At 44.4% G+C, this 25,407-nt stretch overlaps 1 protein-coding gene across 4 annotated transcripts in view; it reads left to right on the forward strand.

The window, feature by feature from the left end:
* LOC146854239 (uncharacterized) overlaps positions 1-25,407 on the forward strand; it is a 107,844-nt gene that overhangs the window by 44,008 nt on the left and 38,429 nt on the right. For all 4 annotated transcript variants that reach the window (XM_085650532.1, XM_085650529.1, XM_085650530.1 and 1 more), the window contains one exon: positions 18,165-18,222. In XM_085650532.1, the coding sequence (XP_085506658.1) occupies positions 18,165-18,222 (58 nt within the window). The remainder of the gene's footprint in view (positions 1-18,164; positions 18,223-25,407) is intronic.

The following is a 25,407-nucleotide window of genomic DNA, read 5'->3' on the forward strand; positions in this document are numbered from 1 at the left end:
CTGGCTTTGTTGCAGATGGAGAGTGATTTCTAACTGTCTTAACTATTGTTTGCTACATCCTATGTGGTATACTTTATTTTACTGATAGAAGAACTGAATACTACCACATATCTTATTTCTCTGGATGTGATATCTTGGTTTTTAGTATAAAGAATTTACTCTGGACATTACCACGATGATATAAAACTTTATTGCTTGTTTTCTTATTACAATTAACTTTTCGACTACGAACATTGATTCACTATTTGGTTACATTTTGTGTTTGCCTTTCAACAGGGGTGGTAAGCAGTAGGTGGTCCTTCATAAGGAAGTTTCCGGACATCTTTCACTGATACTAAGGGTAGAAGTAGAAATCTAGTGTTATCTACATCACGTACTACAGGGGTGTTTAATACAGATAGAGTTTATGTATTCTTCTGTTTGATTCTTCCAGTATACGGTGTAAAGAATTGAGGTCACCTGCTCACATCCCCTGTCCACAATAAAGCATTCTTTATTTTCCTCACAGGTTAGTTACAGGATGGATATATATAATATTTGAGGGATTTGTTATAGTTACCTCATCCTGTTGGAAGAAGATTACAATATTTCCTTTTGTGTTCACAGGTCTCCCTCACTGCAGTCCCCATCCTTGCCTTCCCCCGCTTGGCCATCCTAAAGTCTGCGTGGACTCATATCCAGACTTGGGGCTGTCGAGAGGTGGACCCCTTTTTAGCATCAGTTCAATTCTGAGGATACGATTGGTCTGAGGCACAATATTCTTTGGCTTTATTTGTGCTGGCAGGATTTTTATATGTAACTATCCCTCAGGTTCCCACACATCATATTTTTAGAAGGCATACTGAATAACCTCAACGACGATGCATTGTTACCTACAGGCCTTGTAAACATGGTGATTGTAGACTACCTTATGAGTGAAGGTGGGGATCACCTTGAGATATAGAAAGCGTTTACTCAATATTCACAGCATCGCAATCTAAGCATATGTTACATCATGTGGAACTTGTTTTATAAGGGTAAGAGCAGTCGTTCTATAGCTCTTAACGCTTCATACCTGGTTTTATTTGAAAACCCCTGAGACAAACAAAAGATATCCATTATAGCTAAACAGATGTATCCGGAAACACCCAGTTTTTCTTGGAAGCCTTTAACGATGCAATCGCAAAACCCCATGGTTACGTACTGGTAAAACCCACTACTCTAGAAAACTACAGACTATGTGCTGGTATTTTCCCTACTTGATCTCCCATCACTTACACACTTAGAACCAAGTCCAAATCCTTTAAAAAACATTGTTAAAGCGTCTCCCATAACATTTACACTTTAGACCTTATAATACCTACGCTGTAACCTAGACCCTCCTAAAAATGCTAGTCACAGCCAGCCCTCAGGAAAGAAAGACCATCCTGTGTGCAGCTTTGGATGATTTAGTGGCTGCCATTTCAGAAATCGCCCTAAACACCCCGCTAGGTAATGTCCGTATATCAGAGCCCCAGTTCTGCATTTTGAATAATAAGCTCAGTAAGAAAAGCCCTCATTTCTAAGAAGAAACTGGTAAAGCAGTCATGAGATTTTATAGGTTCTTTCTTGGGGATAGCTATACTGCTAATTACCAGCCTCCTAACCGGGAACTGATGGATTATGCCCAAAAGATGTACTTGGTACCACAGCAGCAGCTGGAACAGTTGGGGACGTCTACACGCGATGCCTGGGATATTCGGAATAATAAACGCAGTGCCTGTATGCTAAGATTAAAGACATTTTCAACCGTACTGATTTAAAACCTTATGACAAAGCAGGTCTTTACTCCAGCACTCTTCAAAACTTAAAAATATATTATAGGCAGGGGAATGCTGAAAACAACAGGTTGCCACTATATGCCCCCGACTCTGAACAGCCTCCACCACCCCCTTCAACGCCTCAAACACCATCCTCAGATATCATTGCAGAAGAACTTTAAAAAAATATGTCAAAGGTACAGAGATGCCACGCAAATGTTATTAAGTAAATTTCCAGCTTGTAAAGACCTGTCCTCATTGAAGAAGGGGAATTGCTCACCAAAGATCAAACGCTTGTTGGATCCCACATGTACGACCTAGTCAAAGGTCTTAGGCACCACAAAACACTATCGCTCCAGTAAGCACCTAGAGGTTGGGAACAATTTCTGCGAACCTCTGTAGAACTCACATTCTTTTGACGATCGTTGGTAATGCTGAAAGTTTGAAAAAAATCATCTTACAGCCCCCCAAGTACTCCAACACCTGTTGTTTTTAACCCCCTCCCTAAGATGTCAGCATCCCCTTTCTTTCCCCGTCTAGCCCTCTCTTGGAGCTCCAAGGCTCTACCTCTGGAAGCTAAAAGAAAGACATTGTCCAAAAGGAACACGTAGTTTCACGTATGTTTCTTCTGACTTTTGAACCTATGTATATGTGTGCCTGTGTTTGTGTGTATAGTTTTGCCATAGTTAACATTTTGATGTTTTTCTTCGTTTATTTCTTTAGCAAGTTTATCAGTGTGATGCTTGTACTACAAAAAACTGGTTTATAAATAAATCTTTTAACTATTCAAAGTGTTTCTGTCATCATTAAGAAAAAATGTGTGTCTTTCAATCAGAATAAAGATACTGAGTCTGCATTCAAGTTTTTATTCTTTTATTTTAGACATTCGCCATTACACATCAGAGGTTTACATGACCTTACACTTTTGACAAACTGCATATTTTGCTTTAACAGTGCTTGATGTAGACCTAAAGTTTTCTTTCACATATTTCATAACAATACTATCATTGTTAACAATGTTGTTCGCATATAGATTTACAGAATTTCTAAATGTCTTAACCTCAGACATTTTACTAAAATATATATAATGCTCCTTGCATGTCATTGCAAGAGAATCCTGCACCTGCATTTTGTTATACTCTACCCTTGCAGCAGCTTTTTTACATACTTGAATATAGGTTTGTATAGATGCTATGCTCGGGGAACGCCGCTGTGCTGTCAAACTCTGTAACCATGTCTTTATCTAAAAACAGGGCCACCCTGTGAGCTCCTTCCATGTAGTGTGGATCTGTGTTAAAGACGAGAGTGCAGGGTCTTTTGGACCCTATTTCACCAGGTAGAGTGTCGCTTGGAAAAACACCTACAAATATTTCTTAGCTCATTTATGGTGGCTTAAGAAATCCCAAATGTGAACAGTGTACATTTAACAATATATTAAAGAAAGTCAAACAAAATCTGGCGGGCGTGGTTGATCTGAATGCCGTTGCTGAATACAGAGAATACAACCATGTTCACATTCGTATCCAAGGGCTGACTAAAATGTATTTCTGCTTTTAGATTTCCATTTTTGATCAAACTGTAGTGGTCGCTGTCTTCCATGTCAGGGGTCAGATCGAAAACGAACAGCGTGTAGCCTGTCCCATATCCTTCTCTTGACATGACGACTCCCGAGTCATGCAAGTGATTCCCGGTTATCGAAACCATATTCCCTGATAAAATTAGCGTCTCCAATGCTGGGTGTGTATGGTTTTGCAGGAATGACAGCCTCCAAATGCAACAGTGCTGCACAGTGTATGAAATTGAAAGGGTTTGATGCATAGAGACACTAAAAGCTGTATTATCAAAACCTATGATAATAAGCTTCGGTAGTTGCCCCAAAAATAGACATTGCATCTGGGATAATATGGTTCTGGCTGGGATGCTGAATATCTTCACAGCTACTGTTTCAATGGCGTACTTGGCGTTCGATAGCTGTAAAGCTGCGGCATGAGCCAGTCTGATGTTTGGGCAGACTTTCACTCTCTTTCCAAACAAGCTAGCAAACAGTATGACTAGTTTATGTTGTTCCGCATCCTCGCTGATGAGGCAGAACCAATCGTTGTTGGGTTTAAATTTCATCTTAAGATCGATACCGTTGATGAGCAGCTTATCTTGGAAGAAAAGGTCTGAATGTATATGCCATAGGAGGTCACACTCTCTACTGCTGGCGGCAAAGCTTGTTTTTTTTAAAAATCCTTTATTGTCACTGTTCAGTTCCTTGTCAAAATGTGCATAAGTATCCTTGTAGAAGAGCCCTGCTGAATGCGGTGTGTCCAGGATGATGGGCTGTAATTTAGAATACTCTCAATGTAGGCTTTGTAGGCATACATGTTATCACTTTGCGTGGTGAGTCGATCGCCAAGGGTAATGTCCACCTGATTAAACATGGTCGTGATGGGATAAGCGATTGTTGCCACTTTAGCAGCAGCCGGTATGTCAGCACCATCGGCTTTTACAATTTTACAAACAAAATGCAGCAGAGTATTGTTAAGATCCAGATACACATCTGTGGACCCTGACAAAAAAAACTCTATATGCGCCAACGGCGCCAAAGAGGTTAGAGCCAATACTTCCATGAAAAAACAGTTTTTGATACTGATCTAAGTGAGCTTTAGAGAAAAGAAGTCTAACTCTGATTTGGCGCATTCTCCCAATGCGCAGTGTACGAAGGTCATGTTTCAGGTTTTAAAAAATATTTACGCTAGTGGGTGTTCTCTTGTTCTTCAAGGCTCTCTTCCACCTTACAGATCTTCTTTTGTGAGCGCTTTTTAAAGAGCGCCTCCTATTTTGTATAATCAGGAGCCGGCGGACCTCTATCCCTCGAAGATCTTTGCTTCATTTTAATACTTTAGCTTGAACTGTACACAAGTCCCGTTCCTTCTTGGGGATGTTTGTTCTAGCGTTCGGCGACAGCAGAAGTCACAGATCTCACCACATCCTGGATAATGTGCGAGGCTGCAGCTTTAACGTGGTATTTTGCAATTTCCTAGCCTCTTCTTAATCTTCCGCCGACCCTTCTGTAGCCAGCAACTACAGGCCAATTTCGTTGCTGCCTTTTTTCTCCAAGGTCCTGGAGAAATTTGTAAATAAGATTTGTTTGTTGAGACCAACTGTGTATTACATCCAAGCCAATTTCAGTACTGAAACAGCCCTTTTGGAAATCTCTGACTCCATTAAAACCACACTTGATAAAGGAGGGAAGGCAGTTTTCTTTTGATACTGTTGGACCTATCCGCAGCTTTTGATACTGTGCCCCATGACCTCCTTTTGGGTAGACTCCAAGGAAGTGGTATTGGGGGCACGGTCCTGCAGTGGTTCAGATCTTATCTGGAAAATCGTCAGCAAACAGTTTGGTCTCCCCTTTTGCAGCCCCTATCCCACCACTGAATGTAGGTGTTCCACAGGGTTCTATTTTAAGCCCCACTTTGTTCAATGTGTTTATGGCCCCCTTGGCGCCATTGGCAGAACACTACGGCGCCAAAATCATTTCTTACGCCGATGATACACAACTGTTGTTCACGTGTGGTAAGGATGAGGCCCTCAATGGGAACAAGATAAACACCTGCTTGTCAGCAGTATTTGAGTGGTTTAAACAGAATCAACTACTGTGCAATTCGGAGAAATCAGAAATTATTTTCTTTGGTCACAATCCGGGGGAAGAGTGGCATGATTGGTGGCCACAGAATATGTCTCCTCATGCTACCTCAGCCACAACTGTCAAGAATCTTGGGGTAAAATTGGACACGGATATGACCATGAAATCCCAGGTTCAGGCTGTGGCTGGCACATGTTTTGGCCTACTGAAAATGCTGCGAAACTTCCTCCCGCTACTTCCAGTTTCTCACAGGAAAACAGTAGTACAAGCACTGATTCTGTCCCGTCTTGATTATGTAAACGTTCTCTACGTCGGCCTTCCGGACTATCTTCTTGGCCGCCTCCAGGTGGTACAAAACACGGCGGCCAGAGCCATACTTATGGTGGACCTCAGGACTCACATGACTCCTCATCTGAAGTCCTTGCATTTGCTTTCAGTACGCAAGAGGGTAAATTTCAAGGCCTTGGTGCTGGCTTACAAGGCCTTCCACAATATTGGGGCCTTATATCTGAGAAACAGGTGCCAGCACTATGTTCCATCTAGAAGTCTGAGGTCTTCCAATCAGCTACTCTCGCAGATCCCAAGGTTCTACCGCTCTCGTTTGGGTGAGCGGTCTTTTCAAGTGGTGGCCTCTCGGCTCTGGAATAACATGCCTCCAGCCTTGCGTCAGGCGCAGGACCTCCTCAGCTTTAGATGTGGTTTAAAAACCTGGCTGTTTGCACAATAGGTCAGCGGCCTTGGGGCGGCCTGTTCGGTTCTGTCACTGGTTCTCTTTTCTTAGCGCTGGGACACTCTTAGGAGTAGCCGCGCGCTCTATAAGTACCCAGTTACAGAGTAACATAGAAAGGCATTGCTCTTCTAAACAAGCTATGGAAAAAACCTCCAAGTACCGACCCATACATAACAGGGGCCCCTTGAAAGAATGATGGCCCTCCATATCCGGCCTGGTGTCTGTAATAGTCCCTGTACATAGAGGGACCACCATATGTTTTCATGTTCACCATGAAGACTTCTTAATATTTGCTGTTGCACTGTGGTCTTAAATGAAGCTTAACAATAACTTTCATGTATTTTAAGGACATCGGCCCAGGTTGATCATCAAAGATCATGACCGACATAGTGTCAAAATGGTTTTAGAAATTGCTACATAGTCAGGTTCTATATATTGAAAATTAATAAAAGCGTTATTTTCCCCCTTCATCTGGACCCATCTTAACAATGGTGAATAACTATCCCGATCCTCTGCAATGTCACTATGCACATAGAGTATATAATACCCTCCGGTAATATCAGGGCATGCAGGGTCCGACTCTACCTGGCTTTTTAAATGTTGTACTATTCTTTAAAACTCTTCTTAATTTTCCCGTACAGTTAAACTCTGTATCGTAATTTGGAACTTTAATAAAACACCTTCTTTCTAACATTATCTAATGCTAGCTGAATATTTGAATACGTTTCGATGCTGGCCATGGATTTGTTGAATGCCTTGACATCCGTGACGCTGGGGTAATAACCATGAGGAAAGCCAGTGTGGATGCTCAGGGGGTCCTAAATACGCTTTATAGTAAATTTGGCCTGGAGCATTTCAAATGTATTCCATGTTCTTGGGTATTGGATTTCGGTTTGGGCTACCTCCCAGTCCCCTTTTAGGTCCACAGGTTTAGCCAGTTTCACGGTCTAATTAGAAATTTGATTGTTAGGCAGCATGTCCTTCAAAGCGTTGGATGGGAAGGTAATATAAAATGACGTTGTCTCCATACTGTTGACTTCAGAGAGCCCCCGTACTCTCACACCTTGCAGGGAGCTGGCCAGAACCCAACTGTTAAATTTCTCAGGCCACCCCTTCCATTTGACAAAGTCGCTACCTTTCCGTTTCAGAATCTTTTCAACCCTGTACACCCGTTGTGGATTGTCTGGTACCTTTTGTAACCCTTTGTTGTATAAGGCATCCAACACCGTTTCACCACTGTAGTCCTTTAACCTGTAGGTACCTTCTTTAAGCTTCACACTCTCCACTATAAATATTTAATCGCTAAAGGCCTGCTGGTAGCCATTCGTAATGGCCACTTTCAACTTTGAAATCCTAACATGCTGACCTTCTTTTAAAAGAGGCTTCTTTACCTTGGCAGCAAAACGGCTTCCGCACACCTTTCTCCACAACGCTAAGAAATCATGGAATGTTACCTCTATGGAAGACGTTTTGATGGTTCTGTGATAACTGGCATTATAAGCATCTATAAATACATGTAGAACATCCACAAATCGCTAGGTCTTGTAGGCCGTGAAATATCTTCACATCTTAGATTTTATAGTTCTGTTAAAAAGCTCTATAACAGCAGATTTTATCGCCATTTGCGTTACAAAATGATGAAAAGCGTGCTGTTTTAATTATTTCTGATACAAATTGTTTAAAAATTATTTTCCCGCACCTGTGTGAAGTTTTTGAGGGGTTCCCACTTTCCTGAAGATGGCTTTAAAGGCAGTGGTGACGCTAGTACCACTTTTATCGCTTTAGCGCTTTTGCAAAGGCGTACTTGGAGAATACATCTATTACTGTTAATCTATATTGAGCTCCGTTATTTTGTTTGGCTGGATCTTGAAGACTGATTATGTCTGCCTGCCACTGATAATCTAGCTGCGCATTAACGATGGTCGGTCTTCTCTTAAAACGCTTCTTGGCTGGCTTGTGGAGTGAATACGCCTCTTATCCAGGTAACTAGGTCTTCACCTAAACTCTGCTCACCAGTTAATGTTCAACTAGAGCCCTTCTAAATAGAGCTGTAGCGCTTCCAAAGCTTCCTTCCCCGCTTGTATCATAATAAATCTTCCTTAAGCCGTCCCCCGAATTGTCATCAGCCCCTGTATCCCATGAAATGCTAGACGATGGCGATGTGTAATGCCATTTGATTAAAAATAAAAGAAAGTTAGCAACACATAAACAGGGCATACTTTACAGTTTCATGGTACAAGTCTTGTCGTTGTTGTTAGACAGGTTCCTAACTTTTCACTATGTTTACATAATATGACACATGCTACATACATTAATAGGGGGATAATTGCCTCAGCGTCACAAGTTTTGATATGTTTATAGATATAAACTCACAGCTCTGGATAGGACTTCCTGCTCACCCCTCCTATAACTTTGTACACTCATGATACTGACAACATTCAAAAGATTTTACAATTCTATGTCGTACAATACAAAACCTTTATTTCTAAAATAATCTTTGGTCAGAGGCTCCAAAGAGATATGTAAGCTGGTCGTCACTGATAGTATTAACTCCCTCATATGGCATTTGTACGTGCTCCAGCATTTATCCATTGTAGGTAGCCACACATTGATACACCAGTTGGCTATGCACGTAGGACTGTCACACTGCATTGCCATGGGTGGCTCACCAAGATAGCGCAGAGTTACAGGTTGTACTTCAGTTCTTCTTTATTTAAGCAACACATATAACAATCTGGCAATACATATGTGTCCTGGGCGTAACTCAGAAACATCTTGTGCACCAACATTCTGATGCTTGTCCTAAAAGTGAGTAAGTATGTAACGTCAAATAATATAATAATGACACACTACTGGGGGACTCGTCATTTTTTAAACCAGTTTTCATGGGAAAAAGAGTCGTCTATTTTAAAATAAATATTGCACATACGTCTTTCTATAGCAATTCTGCCATCCTTCTAAAAAATATGTACACAAACCTTGCATATGACAGAGTTTTGAGCTTCGAATCTTTTTGAGCGTGGTCGATAAGACCGTAATCATATCATTTTTCTTTTCCTCGGGCAACGCATACACCATCCTCAACAGTTTACACACTTTGTGCTGGTCTAGCAAACTATTTATATGATGGATTGTTCTTGAAGTGTATGAGTCATATAGATACGTATGAGCCTCCTGCTGTGGATCATTAATTTTATGGCCATAACAGAGGTTATAATAGTCACGTTTGACACATGCATTCAAAACAATCGCAGCAAAACCTTTAACAAGTCATATGGCGTCGTAGGGTACGCCTGGAGCTTCCATCTCAAAACCTGTAGTATTATAGTTACAAACACAATTCTTGTGCGGCTCTTTGTTTTAGTTTGTGCAATTATCAGTCTGTTTTGAACATTATAAGCAGTGAAAATGTATGACATTAATCTTTGGTGGCGTCCCCTGTAGCGCGGCTGTTTTTGCTGATGCTTTCTCCGGTTCAAAAAAGAGAGAAAGACCGACCATTAGTTCAAATTTAAATATAGCCATATATACATTTTAAGTAAGTGTCTTTAACGATTTTTACTAACCTCATAATTTTCGTTGGACTCGGCGGCAGCTCTGAAATCTTGAGAGTCGCTGAGGTCCATCAAGGCATAACCAGCCTTGGGAGTTTACATGCGCTGTTGCACGACTATAGCCTCTGGAGCGGATTCCTCCAGAAACCCCATATTTCCTAGACCAGTGAGTTAGGAGCTGTTATAGATACTTTACCATCTTCCATGTCGATGATATTGTTTTCAGCGTTTGCTTCGTTACTCGAGGCTTCACTGCAGCTGCTGGAGCCCTTAATATCGGATATCAGTTGTGGCAAATCTTTGAGGCTAAGCAATTCCAACTGCTGGCAAAGCTCCTCATCAAAAGAAGTGACATTGTGACCACCCTCTCTAAGGTCGTTCTGCTGTGTTTTCTGCTCCATTGCCGCTGGTGTCAGGCTACAATAATATCTATCGACAATGTTCAAACCATCAGAGAGCGTCTTTTTGATGAGGTGGCTGTATTTCTTTATAATCTCTTTCTGGAGATTGGCATAGGCTGCTTAGGGGCTTCTTATATGTATTCTAAGCATCAAAAAAGGGGAGTACTCCTCGACATCAGATCATGGTCACCTGATCTCCAGGGGCTCTGGTTCGTTGAGGGCTGTCGAATACCCCTAACCATGTGGTAGAACCATGAGCACGTGACTAGCACGTGACCAGGGTGATGTCACAACACATATGACCCAACACGTTCACGTGACCCCCCCGGATGTAACATCACTGCCGGGGAGGGCCCCCAGGGTCCCAGAAGTCCTGGTAACGAAGTGACATCACTTCCGGGGCGGGACAACTGTCACTTTTTGCTTGATGTGAACAGTATCCCTCATTACTGCTAATAATTCTAGTTATTATATGATCACAATTTTACCTTTGTAATGTGTATAATGATAATCTGTAAATAAACAATATTAAGTGAGATCTGTTTCTTTATTCACACATTAAAAAGCATATGCTAAAAATTACCTGCATAACGCATAACGCCCTCCACCACAATATCCCTAAGTATCTTGCTCAGAAACTTGAACTCTCGAGCAGCTCCAGAGCATCCAGAATCTCCAACACCTTTCTTCTGAAACCTCAAAGATTCCACAAGAAGAAAACCTACAACCGCGCCTTGTCTGGGATTGCCCCAAGAATCTGGAACTCATTCCCTCCTAAAATCAGGACAAATCCCTCGGTCGTTTCATTAAAAAAAACAGTCAAAGAAGTCCTTATGAACAGAAGTCTTCCCTAGATCACGTCTCATATTTCCCCAGTCACTCACATGATCAATTATCTCTGGCTACCTAACGCACTCTGCTGCGCAGTACCGACTTTACCCCCCTGCTTTTCATCTCTATCTGGTAAATTCAATGGCATGAACTATGGCAATATGTTGTTATTAACGAAGACTCTATTTTATTAGATTGTTAGTGAATTTCAGTGAATCTGATATTACTGTTTTCTACTGCTCCGCATGCTGTAATTCTGTAAAGCGCTCTGATACCCACAAGGGTCATGTTTACGCTATAAAAAACGATAAATAAATAAATAAATAAATAAATAAATAAATATCGTATGAATATTTTGGCATTCAGGGTGTGGAAACTCTGTTCACAAAATCTTCATAAGGAACTGTTACTTCTCTGTAATTCAATTCAGTTAATTAGAAGAGCATCTTGCTTTACCTCTGAAACTTCTCAGTAGTTATGCAGACAACAAACTATGCACAGTTTCAAATACCCTCAAGATCAAAAATTCAGTGAAACCTACATAGCAATACTAGTACAGCACAATAAATCCGAGACTCCTGTGAGAACTGCAAAGAGTTCTAAAATCTTCAATTCAACAAGTTCAATGATTCATGTAGGGAGAAGGAGAGCAGGATGCCAAATAAACAGGCGTTTCTAAAAAAAAACTCAAAATGGCTGTAATTGTTAAATTTACGTTCACAGCAAGGGAAATATGGTAAGACTACATCCACCATGTGGAATAAGGATAACCTTCTCCTTTCCAGTCCCAGGGCGGATCCATCTCAAGTGAGTATAGGGGTATATTGCATACATCCAAGTAAAATGTGAGTAAAATCAGTGATCAGATATCTGAAAATAAATCAAGGAAAAATATTTATGGTGAACACTTGTCTTCCTATTCAATCTGTAGCGATTAGCGCCTCTAACCACCCCTCTCCTAACCATGATCATAGTTCGTAGGTTCATGACTGGGAGCGGAAACTCTGGTCTACGGATCTGACCTTTAATTCCTGAAAACAAACTGCTGCGGCCATTAATTCCTAGGGCAAAAAAGTTGCATCTGTTGAGGATGCACGTATATTTTTAGTGCCACCACCTTTTCCTTCCAATTGCTGCTGTACATTTACATTTTTAACAGTTTTTAACTAAATCCTAAAATATTATGATATATGTTTATTTTTGGGATAATTTCTTGACTCTGCTATTACTGGTATGTTACGCATCATTCTGTGTTCAAAGGAAATGTAAAACTTTTTTAGGTCTCCCCTAGACAGTGCATGCTTACAGCCCACCCATTGCTTTTCATTTATTATTCTGAGTGTCATTTGTAAATGCTTACTTGCATGTGGCCATTCTCTTGCAAATATCCCTCCTTTTTGTGTGTTGTTTCCTCCCACAGAGCATGGCCCAATTACTTGCAGCCTTACACTTTTTTGATTATAGATTTGTTTTTTGGGAATTATTTTTTCTTTGATTTCTGAAAGTGTTTCTGGAAGCTAGTCTTTGTTGTTATTCTGTCATTGGTAAAGTTTTCAAAACTCTTGCTATTTATTTACTTGAATTTTGCAAGGCTGCAAGGTTTGTTCGTGTGTCATAGGTATAGCTTTCAAACTTTTTTTTCACTTATTTATTTGCTTACAAGGCTTGGCGTGTGTTGTTGGTAAAGCTTTAAAACCTTGTGGTATGTATATGCTTTCTGTGGCAGATGCAAGGCAGCGTGTGTCGCTGGATTATTTAATTGTTTGCTTTTTGTTGGTAAGGCAGCGGGGGTAGCCAAAGCTTTAAAACCTTTTGCTATTTATTTGCTTGCAAGGCTTGTTTTTTTTGCACCCGTGTTTGTGACTATGATGCCTGGGCAGAATTTAAATTAATAAAGAGATTACAATTTTGACCAATTGCTGTCTTTTGTTTTATTTTAATGAGCTCCCTTAAGCAGCCTGGAGCAGCATGAATAGCTCTGTATCCCCATCTGATCCTAGCCGCCAGTTCTCCTACGTATGCACTTGGTAAACACATTCTAAGTGAGTGTTTATGTGTAGAGTAGAGTCAGTGAGACTTTGTCTTAAAAGTTTCAGTAAGTGGCGTGAATGCCTCCCCCCAAGACTAAGGAGAGAGTGTGTGATCCCTCCATCGGTACTATGGCCTGATCACATTGTTGTTTTATGTGTTGGGTATCATTTAGGACTTGAAAGAAAACCTTGCCTAGATAAACGTGTGATTTCACTTTCTTCTTTGTTTCTCTCCCAATTGCCAGTTACATGAAGAACGTTTGTATCTACCTTTAAAGGCTATTCACTTACTCTTAGAAATGTTGATCTTCCTGAAGAGCGAGTCGAAGTAACGGTGTAATTCATTCAAGCCATGCTGAAGCTCCACTGGGGTTAAAACATGTAAAATGGCAGAGTCAACTTATATTATTAAAAGTTACTTACATGTTGGTTGTATAGTACTCTTTCCCTTTTACCCAGCCTTCCCATCTTTTCTCGTTTCTTTCAATCCCTTCAGTACCCATTTCTCCTCTCCCTGACCTTTCACTTATTGTTCCTTCTTTCTTCTTATTCTCCTTTTTTCTTCTCTTTTTAATGTTACTCCCTCTCTGTTTCTTTTTTTGCCATTTTTCTCTTTTCCTTGCTTTCTTCTCTCCCTTTCATTTCCACCACTCCGTTCCAATTATTTTTATCTGTGCCTTCTTTTCTCTACTCTCTCCTAATTTCCATCTTCCATTAATCTTTTTTCACTTTACCTACTTCTTTTATCATTTTTCTCTTTCACATCGCTTTAGTTTTCACCCTTGTATTCCATTTAGTCCCACTCCCCATTTACTTCCTCTTTCCTCTTCTATGTAGCTTTCTTCTCCTATTCTTCCACTCTGTAGCTCATCCCTCCTTTCGTTGTATTCTTTAATCTTGCCTTTCTTTCTATGTCTCTACTTCCTCTTCTTTTCTTTCAACAATCTGTAGCTCTATTTTCTTACACTTCCTTCCTTGATTCTTTCTCTTTTATTTATTTACTTTCTTCTCCTTCTTCCTGCTTCTTAGTTGTCACATTTCTAACGCTCCTCCTTCATATTTGTGCCCCTTATTACTTTCCTCCTTTCATCTCCCCGTTGCTTTTTCTCCCCATTTCTCTTCATCTTTCTCTAAATCCTTTTTCCATTCCTCTTATCTTTCTGTTTTTTACCTCTTTTACTGATGTCTTCAGTCGTCCTTCATTTTTAAACCACTGCCAGTAGTTAGACTGATTGCAAGCATCCTCCCATCACCTGTTGTGTGTTCCGTAACTCTCTTTTCCACCATCTTAATTTTTCATGTTGCATATCACGCTTTTCTTCATCCTAATCCCTGTCTTCTATTTATTTTTTATCCATTGCCTATTCTTCGCCTCCTGTATTGTTTCAGCTACAAGACGGCCCTTTCGTACACAGGAGTATGTGGGGGAATGACATTGAGAAAGAGTAATTAGGGAAATAAATCTTGTGTCTTCTTGTCAAATTAGGTTAGGTTAGATTGCGTGAGGTTAGGTTAGGTTATTATGTGAGGTTAGGTTATATGGAACTGTTAAATAATGGTAGGTCACCAGAATCAAAAAACAATTACAAGTGTTGCTGGTGGGCTTGCAGCACTGGTTGTGCCACCCACAGAAGCAGCTTGTAAAGTGTGTCTCTGGTCTGCAATTGCAGAGCCTATGTGCAGTCTAGTACTGCCATGCTGACTGACCAAGTGCACCCACTTGCCAGTCCCTAAACCTTCCCTTATCTTCATATCAGACACCTCTATGGTAGGCCCAAGGGCAGGGTGCATTGTAAGTATAAGGTAGGACATGCCCTGGTGTATGTGGCAGTGAATGAATGTGTAGTGAATTACAGCCATTTTCGTTTTTCACTATTGCAAGGCTACCTGTTCCCCATAGGCCAGAATGGGCAGTTTGATTATTACATCTTATAATCCTAACTGACTCAGGAAACATGGTAGAAATTCGACTTTAGTATGCCTGAACTCAGAATGATAAAATACACCTTTTAGTGAAGTTAGTTTTAACATTCTGTGTTTGAAAATACCACTTTTAGAAAGTAGGTATTTTCTTGCTTAACTGTCCAAGCCTGCCTCTGCTAGGTTGTGTATTGTGTGTCTGGTTCTGTGAGTGACAGGGGCTGGGGATTCCAGGTGAGAGGGTGAGTCAGCACAGGGCTTAATAGGAAGATCTGCATGTAGATGGGTGTGAGGAGTTGCACCTGGGACCTGAATAGGGCTGTGCCTTCCCTCCACAATGCTGGCTCCACCTCCTGTGGTGTGTCTGATGTATCTGCCCTGCACTCTGAAAGGAAAGAAGGAGTCAGGTAAACAAAGTGCTCCAGGACTGACCAGAACTGATTTGGACTAGGCAAAGGCCTCTCTGCCTTCAGAGAACAAATAAAAAAGTAGTATAAATATGGGGACCCAGACCCCAAGACTTTAGATCACTTCTGGAACAAGAAGAAGAAACCTCTGCCAAGGAAAAGAACCAAAGGAAGCTGTAGGAGTTGGACTGCCCCCTTGCCAGTGTGCTGTATTGTTGGGTTAGCCTGCAGTGGTGTCTTCATTGCCAAGGAGAGGAGAAGGAACTTTTACCAAACTTTCATCATCTTGCAGAATATTACTCCAAGGGCTTGAACTTGTGCTTGCCTCCTGCTGAAGTCTCAGGGACAACAGACTTCACTACCAGCTCCCCTCTGAATTTCCTTGCTGGGAATTCTATCTGCAGAAGCCTGCGTGTCGCTGGGAGCTGGAAGAGCGATGCAACGAGAAGAAGCGTGTCGCCGCCGCAGCTGTAGTCATCGCATCGCCGGAGAAGCGTGCCGCCACCGCATCGCCCAGAAGCGTGTCTTCGTCGCAGCTGTCTGCTGTCACATCACCGGAGAAGTGTGTCGCAACCGTGAGGGTCACCATCGATCATCAGAGAAGCGTATCACAGTGCCTGTCGCGGCTCCAAAGTACAGAGTCGCCGCAAGGCAGCCAGGGCGTGCCGCATTGTCTCAACATTGTCGCTTCAGGGCGCCATCTTATCGCATCGCACCGGATTGTCGCATCGAGGCGCCATCTTGCCGCTTTGCAACCGGGCTGCAGCACGAGAATCTACGCATCCCCTACTCTGAGCAAGCATTGAGGCGCGACGCATCGTCTCCCCCGAAGCAAGAAACCGACGCATCTCCAATGCTGCGGTTCTTTTATTTATTTTGCGTTACGCATCCAGGTACTTTTGTGAGAACTGTGTCGCATTTATCACAACTTGAACTAAGTTTATCCTACCATCTTTAAGTCAATTTTGAGTACAGTATTGTGGATTTTTGTCGTTTGTGGCCTTCTGTTAAATCTCTATAAAGAATACTTATTTTTATAAAACCTGTGTGGTGTCCATCTGTAATGTTATCACTGTATCACTGTATCACTGTATGTGTTCACAAATGCTTAACACACTGCCTCTGAGATAAGCCTGTTTGCTCGTGCCAAGCTACCAAGGGGGTGAGCAGGGGTTATCCAGTAGTGTAATCTCCTTTCCCTGACTTAGAAGCAAGGGTCCCTATTTGGTCAAAGGTACCTACCTCTGGCAACTAGAGACCCCCAGTTCTAACAACAAGTTTCAAGCCCAGGGAGACAGCGTTCGGGAAAAGAGTAAATGTGCTGTTAACATTGCCCGGAAAAGGAGGTGCTCTTCAAATTCACGGGTCAAGAGGGCATGACGTTCCATAAGGTGGTATACTGGTATGCAATGAACCATCCAATCCTTCTTTGCCTCTTACGTTTGGGAAAGAAGACCCAGAATGCTGTCGGCATGTGAAAAGTCAGGATTCTAATATTGCCCCAAGCGGCAGAGGATCTCCCTGTAGAATCATGATCATCAAGAGTAGCAAAGGGAATAAAATGGGCGGTATCTAGTCCTTTGGAATCCATAGAGCTTATGGTATGTGATGAAGATGATGGTACCAGAGCAGGTCCATTTCCAATGTCACAGCAACAATCTGTAGCCTGTCAGCAGCCTCAAGGTACTGCAGAGCTGTCACACAGGCTCTTTCACAGTCATCTGTCACTTGTAAATTTTCTAACAGTATCTAAAGCGTATTGCTGTATATAAAATATACCATTCCAGTTGCAAAACACTTTGCATTATTCCTCTTTCTTTTAATAAGTTGTAGTTTCTAATAGTCATCTGTATTTTGCAAACTTTTGATTTACCATTGTGTGTGTACAGGAATCGATCATGTATCTTCTGATCCATCAACTCAGTTTCCCTTTGGAGTCTGTACTTTTTATTCACTTTACCCATATTTTCCTTTGTTTAAAGGGTAGCTTTACATTACAAAACGACTTGCAGAAGGGCACTGTGTGTGCCCCTTTCTTGTTTCTAACAGCACATACACTAGCTCAGTGGAGTTGCGGAAAGTGGGTGCATTTCTCGTTCTGCTCCTGTGCATGGGTACAGAACAGATTTGTTATATGGCTTCAGGTGTCCCACAGTTTGGCAATATTACAGCAGTGATCCATGACTGCAAGGAGGCTTCAAACTTCTTAGATGGAAGCGGAGTGCCTGGTCACCTGCTGCAGTTCCTCTCATCTGTACAGGGATCACTACTGGCCAGGCCCATTGATATTTTTTACTGCCGGAACCACTGATGTTCAAATCTGCCTGGAGCTCCTGATGCTTACTTCTGCCTGGGTCATTACAGCTTGGGCTCATCAATGCTCTTTACTGCCTGTGGCCACTGATGTTGACTACTTTTTGGGGCCATTAATGATCACTTTGCTTTCATTGCTACTTTGGGCTACCAATGTTCATTGCTACCTAGCTGGCATTGAGCTTGTTTACTGCTTAGGGCCATCAAAGTTCATTACTGCCTTGGGCCATGAATGTCCTTTTTGCCTGAGGCTATTGATAGTCTTTAATATCTGGTGCCATTGAGGCGCTTTATTCATTAGTTTATGTGTGTGTGTGTGTGTGTGTGAGAGATTACTAGTCTTGGTGGCTGGCTGATATGTGCACTGTTATGTATGTGCATGGGTGCCTCTGGTTCCACTCCTATGTGCGTATGGGTATGAATGTGTGACCTTTCAGTGTGTACGTGGTTATGTGGGTATGTTGTGTCTACATGATTGTATTCATGCACTTTACCAAAGTTGACCCTATTGATGCTACAAATGCTTTTTTTTAAATCTCTTTTTGTCTTTTGTTTTGTTTCTTAAGATGGTACGAGGAGTGACGGTGTTTGTGAAAGACATCTGGGGACGTTTGCATTTTCACGGTAAGCAGATCAGCTATTTACCTTGTTCATGATTTTCTGTCAGTCAATTAATCAATCAATCAATCAATCAACCAATCAATCAAGGGCTTATAAAGCGCGGCTAGTCACCCGTGAGGGTCTCAAGGCACTGGGAGGTGGGAGCTGCTGATCCCACTGGGGGTAGGACCATTCGAAGAGCCAGGTCTTGAGGTCCTTCTTGAATTGGATCAGCGACGCGGATTGCCTGAGGTGGAGAGGCAGGATGTTCCAGGGCTTGGTGGCGAGGTAGGAGAAGGATCTTCCTCCGGATCTGTTCTTGTGGATCCTGGGGATGGAGGCAAGGGTGAGCTGGTCGGAACGGAGTTTTCTGGAGGGTATGTGGAATGCGAGGCGGTGGTTCAGGAATGCTAGTCCTTTCATCATGGAGAGTATGTAGGCATGTGTGAGGAGCTTGTAGGTGATTCTCTTGTTGACTGGGAGCCAGTGGAGTTGTTGGAGGTTTTGCGTGATGTGGCTGCAGCGGGGGATGCCGAGGACCAGTCTGGCTGCGGCTTTTGGACGTTCAGAAGTTTCTTGAGCTGTTTCTGGATGACGCACGCGTAGAGTGCGCTGCCGTAGTCGAGTCTGCTGGTGATGAGTGCTTGGGTGACTGTCTTTCTGGATTATGTGGGGGTCCATCTGACTGTCTTTTGGAGCAGGTGGAGAATGTGGAAGCTGGCTGAGGAGACTGTGTTGATTTGGTGGTTCATTGTGAGCGATGATCCCAGTATGACACCGAGGTTGAGTGCATGGTCTGTTGCGGTGGGAGGGGATCCCATAGCAGCTGGCCACCACGAGTCGTCCCAGGCTGAAGGCGTGGGGCCCAGGATGAGTACTTTGTCTTGTCCAAGTTGAGCTTGAGTCAGCTGTCATTCATCCAGGTAGCTATGGCTTTCATTCCACTGTGGAAGTTGGTTCTGGTGGTTGCAGGTTTGTTGGTGAGGGAGAGGATCAGCTGGGTGTCGTCAGCATAGGAGGTGATGTTGAATCTGTGGCTTCTGACGATTGCTGTGAGGGGGTTCATGTAGACTTTGAAGAGGGTGGGGGCCTCTGCAACTGATATCTGTGTGTTCTGAGAGGAACGGGGGTAGTCTGACTCCCTAGGTTCGTCCGGTAAGGAAGGATTGGATCTAATCCAGTGCCTTATTGCGAATGCCGGCGTCCTGGAGTCTCATGATTAGGGTGCGGAGGTAGACATTGTCGAAGGCGGCCGAGAGGTCCAGTAGGATGAGGGACTGCGGTCTCGCCCCGGTAGAGGAGGGAGTGGATGTCATCAGTGGCGGCGAGGAGTGCGGTCTCCATGCTGTGGTTGCTTTGGAAGCCAGATTGGTAGGTGTCCAGGATGTGGTTTACTTCTAAGAACCCCGAAAGTTGGGCGATAATGGCCTTCTCGATGACCTTTGCTGGGAAGGGGAGGCGGGAGATGGGTCTGAAGTTCTTGAGATCAGTCGTCGGGTCTGAGGATGGATTCTTCAGTAGGGGGTTGATCTCGGTGTGTTTCCAGTCGTCGGGGAAGGTGGCGGTTTCGATGGAGCAGTTGATGATGCTTGGGAGCTGGGGGGCGATGGTGGCAGCTGCTTTGTGGAAGATGTGGTACGGGCAGGGATCCGACAGGGCTCCTGAGTGGATCCTCTTCATGGTCTTGAGTGTGTCCTTTGTTGTGAGTGGAGTCCAGCAGAGCACGGTCTGTTGGGGTGCGGCGTGTTTGCGCGCAGTGGTGGCGGGCAAAGTGGCAGGATCTAGGGTGTCAAAGCTGTCATAGATCTGCCTGATCTTGTGGTGGAAGAAGGTGCAGAGTTTGTTGCAGAGGTCTTAGGAGGGAGGGACGTCTGTGGTCTGGCTGTTGGGCCTGGCAAACTCCTTGACGATAGTGAAGAGTTCTTTGTTGTTGTGTGCGCTGGCATTGATTCTGTCTTGGAGGGCTTTTTTCTTTGTGGTTTTGAGGAGGAGGTGGTGTGCTTTGATGGTGATTTGAAGGTAGCATGTCAGTAGGCTTAGATTTAAATAGTTGTTTGGAAGATGGGTGTGTCTATATGATGTGGATGGGTATTGAGAACAAATTAAAATGCTCGCAGTATAACTGGTGGAGCATGTACCTACTGAGGGAGAAGGTACCATCTTTCTCTTTGTTCTTGGGACCCTCCTTTGCAGGACACTAATGTCATTCATTGAAAATATATTTCTCATGTCTTTCATATTAAATATGGTTTCACCTTAAACATGAAAATTGCTTATATAAAATTTCTGACAGGTGAAAACTTGCATTGTTTTGACTGTGTGTCTCTTTTGTAAGTCAGCCCCCTTATTTGAGCCTCACCATCTATAAGCTTCTGTTTAAAGTAAGCGTTAGCTACAACTGTCAGTGCCTTCACCTAAACATAAGGTCAACTGCAGTGTACTGCTGGGGTAAAGGGTATTGAGCAGACTGATTGTCACATGTGTTCACATTTGTCTGCCAACCTGTGGATGCTGAGAGAGGTAATCCATGTCTAAGTCAGCCTGGTTTGTGCTAACAAGTAGCCTTGTCACAGATTGTGGATCCTGGATCACAAACACACAGCCAGAGTCACTTTTGTGTTCACCTGTGTACTTGGCCATGTGCCCCTGAGCCAGCTTTATAGAACTTGTGCTTTAAGTTACTGTGCTGGACCAACCTAACTACTTTGCATGCCCCCCCCCTAAACAATACACCCATGCTGAGAAATTACACTTCTCACAGGAGGAGAAATTTCCACCATACAGTAATCAGCCTCCCCTCTCTGTCATACACTGGCAGGGTCCTCTCAAAAGAGGCGAAGAAGGATCATATAGAACTCTGACACCAGTTACCAGGTGGGTTTAGTTGAAGACGTCTTGAAGAAACCAGATCTGACAGGTAGGATTCTGGCTCAGAAGATAGGTCTTTCCCAATGTTACTTGAAACTGCCTTCAGGAAAGTTGGTAGAATGCTTGGCTAGGGGTTGGGCAGTAGTGCGTTCCTTCGGGCTATGGCAGTCAGGGGAGGTGGAAGAGCGATGTACCATCTCTGGGTTGGGTAGTGGCTCCCACCTTCTAGAGCTGTCGACCTCTATTTGTAAACTCCAGCACAGGGAAGGACAGTGGAGATGCAGAGGGACCACAGAAGATGAGAGAGACAGTGGGGAGGAATCTCTGCAAGGAATGTAAATGTAAATGTAAATGTGCAGATATTTATATAGCGCAAATCACCAACCGGTCTCTAAGCGCTTGCTTAGGGAACCCGTCCTGGTATTCCCCTGTGAGATAACCCATCAGGGCATCCACAAGGTGAAAGCCAGGCATCCCGCCGCGAGGGGCCATTGTGGAGATTAAGCAAGCTATTGCCCAGAGTCGCAGAGTGTGAACCCATGAATCGAGTATGCACTGGAGCGAGAATTATCAAGTCCATGGACAATTTATGGACTCAAGACCCAGCCGAGCCGGGAATTGAACCCTGGTCCCGGGCTGACCTCTGCTTCCAGGTCTGCCTACTCTAACCAGTGAGCCACACTTCTCCACAGCGGAGGGAGGGAGGTACACTCTGCATTTGTTGCCTTGGATGTTTGTTGGGCACTGCCCCCAGAGCTAGTGGCACCAGGTTCCGGTTTTATGTGCCCAATGAGAGGAGCATGCTACTGCTGATCATACAGGTGACCTGCAAGTGGCTTAAGGCACTCTTGCTGCTTGGGTACTGCAAGCAGCAGGAGTGGTCTGACTTAGGTGCTGCTGCAGGAAGACCCTAGTTCAGAAGACTATCCATGGTTAGGGCAGGAGTGCAGCTCCAAAGCTCTTTGTAGCCTACTGCTGCCACAAATGAGGAAGCAGCAGTGTGGAATGATGTGAACAAGTCATTTGTAAATCTGTCTACAAGCAAACAACTAACATTTGGGGTAAAGAGGCCCGTCAAGCTATCCACAAATGCTGTTGAGCCTGGATAGGAGGGACCCACAAGAAGATCTACAAATGTATAGAATACTCTTATTTAGAGCTTCAGCCTCAGCTAGTGACAACTTAGAGGTGGCAAAAAAGCGGTTGGTCATGTGCTTCTGCCATTGGTTTAGTGCTTCTAAGCCCTTCAAAAAAGCCACGTATGCAACAACAATTACAATGTCTGGTGTGATAAAGCTCTGATAACCCATTAAAGAATCTGCAGGTACGGAAGAGCGCCCACAGCTGTGTCAATAGACACAAATGCTCCCATGTCAAACTGCTTCCACTACTTAAGTATGAGATATGGGAGTGATGAAGCAAGACAAACTAAATTCAGTGACTAGCTTTAATTTCAGTTTCCCATTCACTGCAAGGCAATTATAGTGTGTGACAGCTTGGCACGCGTACCCGGTAGGCAGTCTTCTAATTGGTGCACTCCTGTGCACACAGGTGCTTTGCCGCAGGAAAAGGAAGAAACCATGTATTGTTTCACAAATGCACATCATAAGATGTGCTGTGTGGTCACTCATATTTAATACACCAGGTCAGCCCCCTTTCTATAGCCAAACTAAAGCCAGCGTTAAGTGGGCACCAACTTTAAGGAAAACACCTTACATAAAAATGTCAATATAAAGGGGCTCATTTACAAGCCCCTTGCGCCGCTGTTGCATCCCTTTTTTTAACGCTACGATGGCGCTTTATTTGCTCTATATTGATATGAATGCAGATGTGCCACTTTTTCGGATTACGTTGGTTTTTCCTGCGTCAAAATCGGTTGCGCCGCGTTCGTTTTTCATTTATGCAAGGTAGGTGTTCCTTCGGAAACACCGCCCGTAAAACTGACGTAGAGGCATTTACCACTTTTGAGTATTTGGTGCATGGGGCCACTGTACTGCCAATGCGTCACCATCCCTATACCTGCTAAACCTAGGCGGAGGAATGACGCATTGGATGTGGCCAAGGGGCCACAGCAGCTGTAGTGACTTGACTGCGATCTGCAATCAAGTCTCAAGGTAAGTGGGCCACACAAGGTAGGAATGTGCATGTAATGTGACATTTTGTGACATTACATGCGGATGTCACACATACAATTGGGCTCTATGCCCACTTGTATGTGTCACATCTGTAGCGGTCTAGTGTTTGTTAGGCCGGTGACCCCCACCGGAAGGAACCCCACACTTTGTATCACTCTCTGGCCAGACGTGGCCAGAGAGCTTAAATAAAGGAGCGGAGGTCGCACAGGACTTCCGGCTCGCAACCACCACGTTGTGCCTGGTTTATATTTGCTAGAGCTGGTGGCCCATGTGCATGCTGGGCCCACAACAGTGAAACACAACACTGGCGACGAGCGTGGGTCCCCGCTACGTGACCCGCCCGCAACACCCTGCCTCTCTCCGCGCTCCCGACCCGTCGGCCTGGTTGTGCGTACCTGCCTCGGTAGATGCTCGGCGCTGCTGGCGAGAGCGCTACATCGAGCGCGTGCACCGCGGCGCCCTGGAGGTGAGGAGATGCATCCGCTGTGAAGCAGCCATCACGCGCATTTAGCGCCCTGTCCCGCTGACGCTCCCGGTCCTCTCCGCTAGAGCTGGCGAGGTGAGAAGCCACACGGGCACGAAGCCCCGCCCCTTTTTCAGCGCACGTCAGCACGAGGAGTCCAGCAACCAGCGCCTACGCTGAGATCCTCCTGGGGGGGTAAAGAAGCTCACAATAAAGACAATCCTGCAAACTGAACTGCCAGATTGCCCTGCAGTGTCTCCTGAGTACTACTGACTGCTCCTCCAGCACCACCACATAGCCCACAGTTATCCTGCACCACTAAATGGCCCATAAATACAAACTGTTGCACAAGTGTAAAGCACAGAGAAACATTAGCAAAGGGGCATAACAGTGTCACAAAGACAAGGGTTTAGCACTGGAGTCCCACACCCTGCCGGGAACATGTCCACCCCAGCAGCGTCTTCGTCTCAACAGGCAGCTCCACAGGCAGCGAACCCAGCAGCAATACCAGTCCCTCAACACTCTCAAATCAGCACGCTGCCCCTGTTCAGTGAGCTGATTGACCCAGCTACTGCGTCTCCCAGGTGGACCGTCTGGATTGGCCGTTTGGACAACTACTTTATCGCCACTAGAGAAACTGATGGATCTGTGAAACGCTCCCTGCTACTCCAGGGGACGAGATATACAAATTATTTGCGCACCTCCCTAACACAGGACCTCCAACAGACTACGACGCAGCGGTGAGGGCCCTGAATGCTCATTTTGACCCCTCTGCTAAACCCCGATCACGAACGCTTTAAGCTCCGCCAGGCACGCCAAAGAGAAGGAGAGTCCATGGACGCGTTCCACGCAAGACTGCGGGAATTAGCCAGTACGTGCACCGAAGACGACCAAATCAAAGAAGTACGAGCACAAGTAATCCAGGGGTGCAGCAACAAAACCCTGCGGACCCTCATACTCCGGGAGCCGCGCATAACGTAGGAAGACATCTTGGTGTTAGCACGGTCACATGAATTATCAGAAGTCAGGGCGACAGCCATGGACGCCGCCCTGATCCAACCAGGATAACAGCCGGTGACAGTAAAGACGGAGAAAGTGGACGCAATACGCACGTAACAGAAAGGAGCCCGGGGCAGGTGGCCGCCCAGAAGCGCGCGTAGATCACACTGTGGATACTGCGGAAGAGAAGAACACCCGATGGAGGAATGCCCAGCACGAGGCAAAGTATGCTCGAAATGTAATATCCCCAACCACTTCGCAAGCGTGTGCCGAGGAGGCGTGAGGAACAGAGGAGCCCCCGGCCGCAGACCACCGTCAAAAGCAGTCAGACACCTGACATTAGAAGAACCAGAAACCGTGAGGGGAAGTAGGCCAGCAATGCAACGCAGGCAGTATCTTGAGGACTCGTCAACAGATGAAGAAGGAGACTGTCACATGATCTCGTTTGCCAGCGTCCTCAAACGAAGACGACGACCACAGCCAAACTGCGCTATTGAGATCGCTGGATCCCCCGTGACTGCGCTCATCGACACCAGAGCGTCATAAAACGTCATTGGGTGCCAACAATACAAACAGCTGAACCCAAAGCCAGCACTACTACCATCACAAGTAAAGATCTTCACATATGGCAGCCAAACGCCGCTGCCCCTGAAAGGCAAAATGACAGTCCAGGTGAAAGCCGAACGTCACGACCCTCCACGTGGTTGACCGAGAGGCGGACATACTAGTAGGGAGCCACACCGC

Source organism: Triturus cristatus, chromosome 4_1 (genome assembly GCF_964204655.1).
Source record: "Triturus cristatus chromosome 4_1, aTriCri1.1, whole genome shotgun sequence".
Taxonomy (NCBI): domain Eukaryota; kingdom Metazoa; phylum Chordata; class Amphibia; order Caudata; family Salamandridae; genus Triturus; species Triturus cristatus.